The sequence below is a fragment of the Vanessa tameamea genome, chromosome 7 (genome assembly GCF_037043105.1).
Source record: "Vanessa tameamea isolate UH-Manoa-2023 chromosome 7, ilVanTame1 primary haplotype, whole genome shotgun sequence".
Lineage (NCBI taxonomy): Eukaryota > Metazoa > Arthropoda > Insecta > Lepidoptera > Nymphalidae > Vanessa > Vanessa tameamea.
The window spans coordinates 9,853,141-9,863,375 of record NC_087315.1 but is presented as its reverse complement, the minus strand read 5'-3'; the positions used below and the strand labels follow the sequence as shown (position 1 = coordinate 9,863,375).

The 10,235-nt window shown below is 29.3% G+C and overlaps 2 protein-coding genes across 3 annotated transcripts; one reads left to right on the top strand and one right to left on the bottom strand.

Moving 5' to 3' along the window:
• Positions 1–681: 681 nt before the first annotated feature.
• LOC113401137 (thiamin pyrophosphokinase 1) lies at positions 682–6,215 on the bottom strand. Of its 2 annotated transcripts, none has more exons than XM_064215294.1 (7): positions 5,923–6,215; positions 5,600–5,780; positions 4,799–4,965; positions 3,461–3,547; positions 2,085–2,364; positions 1,250–1,372; positions 682–791 (listed from the first exon to the last, which is right to left on the bottom strand). In XM_064215294.1, exons 1-7 carry the CDS (start codon positions 5,947–5,949, stop codon positions 763–765), a joined length of 894 nt encoding a protein of 297 aa, XP_064071364.1. In that variant the 5' UTR covers positions 5,950–6,215; the 3' UTR covers positions 682–762. The 2 variants fall into 2 exon arrangements, with proteins under 2 accessions (XP_064071364.1, XP_064071365.1); XM_064215295.1 differs by having other exon boundaries at positions 5,600–5,744.
• Positions 6,216–7,149: 934 nt separating this feature from the next.
• LOC113401138 (charged multivesicular body protein 5) lies at positions 7,150–10,155 on the top strand. Its single transcript, XM_026640898.2, has 5 exons — positions 7,150–7,312; positions 7,395–7,546; positions 7,770–7,935; positions 8,778–8,901; positions 9,532–10,155. The coding sequence occupies exons 1-5, from the start codon at positions 7,244–7,246 to the stop codon at positions 9,699–9,701; spliced, it is 681 nt and encodes a 226-aa protein (XP_026496683.1). The 5' UTR covers positions 7,150–7,243; the 3' UTR covers positions 9,702–10,155.
• Positions 10,156–10,235: the final 80 nt, after the last annotated feature.

Below are 10,235 nucleotides of genomic sequence, written 5' to 3'. Positions count from 1 at the left end.
GTCAAGCCCGTTATTCATATGAACTTTATGCCGCAGCAAGAGGCAAGAATCAAACCGGAAGAGACATTGACACAGAGACACGTGACATTGATCTTTATATTTGCCCATTTTTCATGCAACAAATTGAAATAGGATTGTAGGCAATTTTTACTTTCAAACATTTTTTAATATGGCAATCTCTTTTTCGGTTTGAAATGTACATAATAAGTATTAATTTGATAATGCCACAGATATAAAAGGATTACCAATCACTTCACATTCTTCCAGCACAATAAAGAAGAAAGTTTCAGCGGTTGAATAAGTAGAGGTTATAAGGAACATGTTTCTTTTAAAAATATAATTTATGTAACATCCAATACAAACAATACATTACGCATTTATTCTGAGGTAGATAAAAAACTAAAGAACTAAAGTAATAGTTGCTTGAAAAATATCTTCCATTCAGGAGTGTGAATCAACTCCTTAATATTTTTTTATCTGCATATATTTTTATTTTATATATGTATGTCTTAGACGCCATCTATTGATTTATCTGATACTTAAAATAAGGGCACTATTGTCTTTAATATTCTTGGGTGAAGTAGACGGAGTGGCGACAGATTAAAAAAAGGCACTAAACGGTTTTAAAAACTTAAAAATAATATTTGAGTTAGCTACAATGTGTATCCATCTAATTATAAATATTATAAAGAGTCCTCATTTACCTCTGTAATTTAATTTGACTGCACTAAACTAACTTCATGTCAAAAAATAACTTACAAATTAACAGTTCTCCTTATCAGAATGTACATCTGCAACAGAAATTCCAACAATTAGCAATTACAGGATTTGTGAAAAAACAGTAACAGTAACAGCCTGTAAATTTCCAACTGCTGGGCTAAGGCCTCCGCTCCCTTTGAGGAGAAGGTATATGCCCAATGAAAGCCGATACTAATATTTAATGTGTCTTTGTGCCTGAATAGGTATTACTGGATTATGTCCTCGTTCTGTGAGATCACCATACGCCATGACAATTTCAGTAAAAGTACCACTAAGTATTGACCAACAACCCTAAAGTCACGACTTTCCCTGATTTATGTTCGAACGTACGTAGACCTGTAGTGCTATCACAGTTATAGCATAGCAACTGTTACTATCAAATATTTGTAGCGGATTGATATCAAATCAAATCAAAAAAATATAAATCAGTATCATGGACCTATGTAGTAGCATAATATTTCATACTACTAATGTCTTCATGTCTACTAACTTGTTAAACTAGGTATTTCCATTGCCCAAACGAGTGTGTGACTGCACTTGATCTTCACTTGTTCGGATCCATCAAAAGTGTTCGACGTGCTCACCAATCGGCCAAATTTCAGCTGCTGATTGTCTAAAATATAAATTAAGTTTTTGTTTATTAATAAATACATTTTTCATAGATATTTGATAATTTTTACATTCATTGTCAATTTGGTTGAATTTAAAAATAAAACATTCCATTGAGAAAAATGTGTGTGTAGTTCTAGCCAAACAGCAATCCTTAAGATTGTTGTGTTCTAATTTAAAGGGTGATTGAGCCAGTGTAAGGAACAAGGGGCTTAACATCTTAACTCTTAAGGTTGGAGGAGCATTGGTGTCATGTAAATGATATTTCTTACAGCGCCAATGACAATGGGCGGTTACCTATTACATAAGAAAATGTGTTATTTTAATTAAATAGGCCAAAAAAAACGCTTCAATCATCAGAGTAGGTTGATTTTAACCGAATATCGGGGATCCACATCTGATTCGTAACATACAATACAAGTGTTTATTTTCTGTTTATGAGTTGTCTTTGCACAGCGGTATAGAATGAACTCGTGAGGAAATCTGCATGACTAGAAAAGATACATTCATATTCATCCGTTCCGATAGGGGCAAGCTATAATATAAAAAGACAAAGGTTTTCTATGTGTTTGTCTTGCCTGAGGAACCTTAACCGGTTATATGAATTATGAAAAATTTGGGAGTTGTTTCTGGCTCCTAAAACAATGTTTTATATAGACTCTTTCTACCGAGGAAACCCCGGACAGCTAGCTAGATATAAATATAAAATTAGTTACCCAAGTTCCATTTGAGGCCATTTGTAGTAACTCTTTCACAAACTTCGCCCACTGGTATCAAGGCGCACCAACAACCTTTAACTCGCCTGCTTTCTTCTGGTATATCAATGATATGATCTCCCGGACTCAGGAGCCATGTTAGAGAATCATCTGACATTATATACATTTTGGTTTCAGGGTGCAACAACCTCTCCTCTCTGACTAAATATAACGTTTGAATATTACCTAGAATTTGGTCTATTCTTCCCGAGCTTTGTGCTATTGCAATAACATGATCCATCTGTTGAAATAAAAAATGCCATCAATTTAACAGTAATGATCATTTGGGTACAACATGCAACTCTGTTATAATCTGTACTAATAAAGTTCATTTTTTGAAATTACTTACTGAAAAATATAGTCAACCATTGTACATTAATTTTATATTAAAAAATACATCGCGTTATGACCAAGGTTCCTGGATATTACAATATAAGTGGCTTGGTTTCACAGAGTCACCCGCTTTAAATTTAGTCTATTAACAGGACCAGCTTGAAATTCTTGTTATTGTTTCATATAAAAAACTGAGATGTTGCTAATATCTTATAATACTTAAATATAATTATTTATATTTAGTAATATATATTTTGTGATACTTGGTAGGGTTTTGTGCAAGCCATCTAGGAAGGTACCAGCCACTCATTAGATATTTTACTGCCAAACAGCTACTTAATACTGTTATGTTTTGGTTTGAAGGTTGAGAGCCAGTGTAGGTGCAGGCGCAAGGGACATAATATCTTATCTCCCAAGGTTTGCGATGTTCGGAATGTATATATATATATATTTATTGGCTATGGGCTTTTAAAAAAAAAGTACCATAAATAAAAAAACCACGACAAACATATCTATGGCATATCAAAATAATGACATGAGTTGAGATTGAAAAAAATATTGTATTTAAATAAATTTATTGTAATTAAAAAATTACGAATTGAAAAAGTTTCCAGTGGGTTTAATAATGGGCGTTTATTTAATGCATACAGAGTGTGTATTAAATTCGATGCAGTATTGATTTCATGTCAAAGAATATTATTGCCGAAGATGAAGTTTTCTCGCACAAATATTATGGCGATTAGTGCGCTCTAGGCATACTAAAGTCAAAAACTAGAAATGACATGGTGCATAAGACACTTATCACACTAAAGATCTTACATTGATAAATGGTAAAAAAGTTAAGACTGCAGACTTCGAGAGAGCAAACATTTAAGAAAGAATATAACCTATACAAAGTATTAATTTAAAAAAAAAAGTATATTATAAAACTCATTACTATCTTTATTTCATGCACGCACAGTGTACTTACTTTTTAAAAAAAGTAAGTAAGCAACAAAGCTTACCTGAATTTCATTATCTATGCAGTAATTGTTCAATTCTTTTAAGGCCTTCGTAAAATCTGTGTGATCTTGGTCTGGGGTGTGAATAGCCTGAAATAAATTTTCATAAAATAAAAAATATATGCCTCTTATATAGATAATTAATAAACATAACCAGTTTTAGCTTAAGTGTTGTTTAGGTTTGATTATATTATATATTGATTAGTTAATGCTTTTTCACCCTTTCAAAAGTACAAATATGTCAATTTGTTAAAGAAAAATACCCTGAGAACAGCGGGTTGTAATTGATAATATTTTTAAATTATCAAACAAACAACTAGGAGCCTGTCTTTCAATCGTTAGGTGTGCAATAAACCATGAATTCACAAATTGTATTATGTAACCTTTAACACAAAAGGGTTCCTTTAAAATATTTTTAAAGTTGGCAACAGATTTTGCCTAGACACTGTCTAAGCAACATTAAGTTATAAATAAGACCATAAACATTTTAGTGATAATGGAGCTGTATGTGATAACGTTTTAACAATGTCGGGTTAATTATAAACAATTTATATATGTTTTGACTTTTATAATCAATGTTTAAACATAATAATTTGTTGCTTTTTTTAGTAAGCAAAATAAATTAAATGACCTTCATGGTTAATATTATTTGTACAATAATCACCAATATTACGTGACTGTATTAAAAAATGGGTTTGTATTTTTTTATGTTAAACCGAAAGTAAACATTTTAAGTTTTCATTTTTGTCGTAGGTATATATGTGTATGAAAAAAATATTTCCTGAATCGCTCTAATGATTGTTTCGGCGTAATATGTTTAGGGTCTCGGCTTTAGAATTATTAAGCTGACATTTGTGGAATGTTTGGTAACTTTGCAAATACCAGGAAATGGTAAGAAGTACCTATCACCCAAGTCAAGTCAAGTTTTAGGTACCTAATGTCTGTATCCCTACATGCAAATTTTATGATAACCAGTTGAGTAGTTAAGCCATGAAAGCAAACACATTTATTTTACATAAAAAAAATGTAATAGGAGGATATCAGATGTAATATAAGCAATACAGTTTTAGAAACAAAAAATGCTGTATACAATCAGACTAAAAACTTTTCTGAGAACTATATACATAACATCTAGACAACCTGATGTTAATTTCTTACACAGCTCTATACTGACAGTTCCATTGTCTATGGGTTTAACTGACCACTTACTATGAGCTCACCTTCTTGAAAATTTTATGAAAGGTAAAATTTTACCTTTTTTTAAATTATTACTTAAAATAAAAAAATGTATTAATCATTATTATTATACTTAATACAATTGTTATTATTTTAAATGTTCACCTTACAACCTTTCGTTTTATATTTTTCTAGAACATCTTCAGTTATGGAGTCAAAGTCTCCTGTAATCAGGTCAGGTAGCTTCATGGTTGTCTGGTCAATTACAGGTAAATTATTTACAAATTTCTCCCAATGTACCATTCCTCCGTCAACTGCTATTCTTAAAGTTGCTATAAAAAAAATTACATTTTATATATTTATATAAAATACATAATGATACGATTTAAAAATATATATTTTATTACTTACAGCTTAATATAAGGTAATAATTGTTTGAGGAATTTTATAATGAACAGTTACAAGGAAAAATATATACATATATGTATGTAATACAACTCAAGTAGGTAATTACAAATCTAAATACAGTAATATAATATACAATGACTAATGTTATTTCCATAAGAAAAACACTGATATAACTTTTTAAATTGTGAGATAATAATAAATTACATAAACTGAACATGAATGTTCATTAAACTTGCTTTGGATTTTTTTTTAATCTATTATATATTTATATATCAATTAATGACAAATTATTTAATAATGTCTTTCACTTGGACTTTAGAACAGTATAAAATATTTTATTAAAAACATAATGTCTTATCTTATTGCCTCCAGACAATAAGGCTGGTTATTTTATATAGTGGTAATGCTGCTAGCATATTCCAGAATTCTACACATGATTTGTACAATCATTATTATTAATTCTATCTGTATATAATTAAGACCTTTGTGTAAATGACTCTTATGTAAAAAAAATTATAAATTGATAAAAAAAATTAATGACTTACATATATTTCTTACCATTATTCCATATTTTCTTTATAAACTCTTGCTTCTGAGATATTGTCCGATTGAGAATAAGTACTGCATATCTATGATTAACTTGATTATTAGTAAATTCGTTAATGTTCCATTTCCAACACTTGGTAACACTGCTTGCCGCCTTCTGTTGTACATAGAAGACATTTAATAATTTTTGAACCTACAAATAAGTAAGATATAGTATCATGTAAATTCTTAGAACTTGTCAGTATTATCTTTTGAATAATAGATCTTTTCTTTTTTCGCAATATAAAAATTCTGTTAACTTTTTTATAATATAAAAAATAAGAAAAAATACAAACCTTATTTATTACGTTGTTAGTATCCATTTAATGTTTTTTTCCAAATTATGATTAATATTACTCTATCAAATAGCTTAGTTCTTTCGAGTGGTATAAATTGCTCAATAATGATATAAAATCCAGTATGTACGTTTTTCTTTAAGTACTTCAAAAATAAAATTATAATTATTATTTTAAGTACAATGCCTACATACTTTAATTCAATTTACAAAGCGGCTAATTTTTAATCAACTTGTTTGGTTATCTTCAAGGCTCAAAGTTAATTTTAAAATGAAATTGACAGTGGACAGCTCCGAATTCGGAATTACACAGTAACTGACAATGACAGTGTAACTTGACAATAACAGTGTTACCATTCTAATGAAAAGTAAAAGTATATAAAAAATCACTCAATCTACGTGTATAATAATTTACTTATTCAATAAGAAGTGCAGCAACAAAAGTTTGCTAAAGCATCTGCAACATATCGTCTTTTTTTGTGTGTAGGCGAAGTTTTAATATAATAAAATAGCTTCTATTATATTAAATCTTTACTATTTTACGAACACAATGTCAAAAAACTAGCGTCAATTCATGAAAGCAAATCAGACTCAGAGCCTAAATAACTTTCGTCTGCAAATAAATAACTAAATATTTTTTTAATTGTAATGACTATGAAAGATGAACTTGATTTATATATATGTTTAGTACCTTTTTTTAGATGCCTTATAAAAACGTCACCAAGTTATAAGTATTTATGTATATTATTATGAACAAAAAATATTACATTGAAGTACAAATGAAGTTTACCCTTATTTAATTTTGCCAATTAATATATTTAAATCTTGTTTTATAAAAACTTCTAAAGAGATAAAATTTGTTGATTTCCATACCATTATAATATATTTCATTTTTAAAATAAAGCGACTGCTGCCGAATATTTTATACCGATGATGGCAGGTAGTTTTGTTATAATTACTAATATTATAAATTTGAAAGTTTGTATGTTTCGATGTTTGTTAATCACGTATAAATGGTTGGATGGATTTTTATGCTATATCTGTCACACCCCTTACAGCAGGCAAAGTTATGGGCAAAGCTAATACTTAATACAATCTTGTAAAAATTAAACAAATTATCTTAAAAAGTATTTTGTGCTCCGTATATATTTATAAAGAATATTAATGTAATATATTAATTATCTATGTTGGCTACCAATATTACAGTACTCTGTAAGTGTAAATGTGTGTAATGTCAAATTTGTTGTGATTTGATATTGTGATACTATTCTTAATTTCGAAATACATAATTATTCTTGTAAGAATATTGTGAAGAATAAAAAATGAATAGATTATTTGGAAGAGGAAAACCAAAAACTCCAGGCCCAAGCATTACAGATTGTATTAACAATGTAAGCATTATTTTTAACTATTGGATGTGAATATAAAAATGAATGATTCATCTACGATGCAATAATGAAACTAATATTACAGGTTGATGGTCGGGCTGATAATATAGAGCAAAAAGTTCAAAAATTGGAAACTGAGTTAAGAAAATATAAAGAGCAGATGGCTAAAATGAGAGAAGGACCTGCTAAAAACTCTGTTAAACAAAAGGCTATGAGGGTATTGAAACAGAAAAAAATGTATGTTATAAATCCGTAATATCTTACATAATGTTATTATGTGGTATATTATATGAGACGAGGTTGATTACTGATAAATAATTAACTCTAAACTCTTCAACATAATCCTTCTATAATCATTATATATGTTCTATTTGAATATTGTTCCTTTTTTTTTATTCAGAGTATGATAAAGGTTTAAGGTTGTAAATAATAGTTAATATTTATGGTTTCGAAATTCTAGGTATGAACAGCAACTTGAAAGTTTGCGAGCTCAATCTTTCAACATGGAACAGGCAAATTATGCTACGCAGACTTTAAAAGACACCCACACTACAATAGCTGCTATGAAAGATGGTGTGTCATCTATGAAAAAAGAATTTAAGAAAATTAATATAGATGAGATTGAGGTATGAGAATTCAAAAGTGCTCACAAGGGCCTTCATTAAGAAACTGTATTTTTATTGTTTATTAATAGGTAGGCATACTGGCTGGGTTACTTAATGGTAAGGTAGACTACATCACAGATAGACATTGGTACTTAAAGTATTATTAACAATACCTTACATTGTCATCATTTGATATTCTGACATACTTTAATTTAACAACTTCTTTAGAAGTATAATTAAAAAGTGCAATAATATTGTGTTTATGGAATTTTATTTAATGCAATAAACTCAAAATAATAGGTATAATTTAGGTCTATATTAAGTATCATATCTATTTAAAAATCTGATGGCTTTACTTATAAATCCTGTAAGCAGGTGTTTGGTTAAACACTGATTCCTCTCTTTCTGTCATTATTGATTATAAATTCTAAAGAAGAGGACACGGCATTGTTTAACTTATCATCCCTAACAGTAATTATTATAGATAAAGTAGTAATGTATACACTCTTCACTTTGTGTTAGGGCTTTGTTTATACAAAGCTGTCTTAGATCTCATATTCTAAAGTTAAAATATAATAGTTAGTATTTTTGTGCTCCAGTTTGAAAGGTGAGAGAGTCGGTGTTCACATGAGACTAAATACTTTCTTCCGGTTGATAGAAAATTGGTAGTGTAATGTATGGCTAATACTTTTTAGTGCCTATGTCATTTATCATTAAAATCATAGCCCACTTGGTAGACTGCATTACTACTTAAAAAAAAAAAAACTAAATATAATATTATAGAATATAATTGTTATTTCAAAGAATTTCTAATGATTACAAAATTGTTGATTGTAATTGTTTACAATTGTTCTGTGTTTCAGGATGTAAATGATGACTTAGCTGACATGCTCGAGCAAGCAGATGAGGTACAAGAAGCTCTTGGTCGTCAATATGGCATGCCAGAAATTGATGATGATGAACTTGCAGCTGAACTTGACGCTTTGGGTAATTATTTTATAGACCTGAAATTCACTTTAATGTTTTTTCAGTATATATTATTCATGTTTTTGTTTATTTTTTAATTTTAACTATGATCATATCATATAGTGATAACATAGATAACCTTGGACTACATAGTAATGTAGTCCAAGGTTATCTATGTTACACTTTGACATGGTAGATGCATATAGAAAGATTATCTTTTTATATTATATATAACACATATGCAACTGTCAACAGTTGCATATGTGTTATATGTAATATATTATATGTTATATATCAAACACAGAAGCACTTTCTCATCCCTGACTCAAGTCAGGGATGAGAAAGTGCTTCTGTGTTTGAGAAAACATTTGTGAACTAAAATGTATGGGTAGTTTCAGGCATAATAAACTTGTTGCATTGCATATTTATACTTTATATCATAGTAATATTTGATATCTTCATCCATTTTCGTCAAAAACATAGAGTCAAGAATTGTTATATGAAAAGTAAATAGATCACGGGGTAAAGTCTAATAATGGCCAATGAAATAACAGTTTCTGAGCATTAAGTTTGCGAACTGAACAACAATAGATGGTATAAACTATGAGTGCTGTTTAACTGCTTTTTGTAACATGTAAAATATTATTTTAGGCGACGAAATAGCCTTGGACGATGATACATCATATTTAGATGACGTCGTGAAAGCCCCGGCGGCCCCCGACAAGGAGCCCGGCGCGGACAGCCTAAGAAACAAAGACGGCGTTCTAGTCGACGAGTTCGGTTTGCCGCAAGTACCAAATCCCGCGCAAACCTCGCGCTGATAGTTGTTGTAAACAATGTGTGTCGCCATGTTTCTTACCGGTGATATATAAGCTTTATTCCGGCGAATTTTATTTGTAAAACACATTTTTTTAATATAGATTATAAAAACTCATTAATTCGGTTACAAATATGGCTTCAGCTTGATTAAAAAAAAAAAGTATATTTAATTTTTTAGTTAAATGTTATAGAACGTTAAAATTTTCATGTTAATTAAAATAAAAGTTTTTCATAAATATATTTCATGCTTAGATATATATAATATTAAATTTAATAACCAGGTTTCTTTAATTATTTAACACAAAAGCACCAATTGTTATAATATTATAATGTTCCCTATGGCCTTATAAAGCGTCGTTTTAATACTGTAATAATATTTTTATGCAATAGATGACTAGGAGGAGCGCAAATATAATTATTTTCACTGTCATGTCAAATTCAAAATGCTACCTTCAAGCCAAAAAAAAATAATTATGTTTATTGCATTGTCTATGGTCTGGAGTACAAACTTACTTAGGTTACCTATAACATATATT

Excerpts from the sequence above, each read along its gene's own strand:
- LOC113401137 (XM_064215294.1), bottom strand. The coding sequence starts at position 5,949 with ATGGATACTAACAACGTAATAAATAAG. Across the intron at positions 5,781-5,922 it reads CTAACAACGTAATAAATAAG|GTTCAAAAATTATTAAATGT; the intron begins GTTTGTATTTTT and ends ACTTATTTGTAG. Across the intron at positions 792-1,249 it reads GGAAATACCTAGTTTAACAA|ATGTACATTCTGATAAGGAG; the intron begins GTTAGTAGACAT and ends TTTCTGTTGCAG.
- LOC113401138 (XM_026640898.2), top strand. The coding sequence starts at position 7,244 with ATGAATAGATTATTTGGAAGAGGAAAACCAAAAACTCCAGGCCCAAGC. Across the intron at positions 7,313-7,394 it reads TTACAGATTGTATTAACAAT|GTTGATGGTCGGGCTGATAA; the intron begins GTAAGCATTATT and ends CTAATATTACAG. Across the intron at positions 7,936-8,777 it reads TTAATATAGATGAGATTGAG|GATGTAAATGATGACTTAGC; the intron begins GTATGAGAATTC and ends TCTGTGTTTCAG.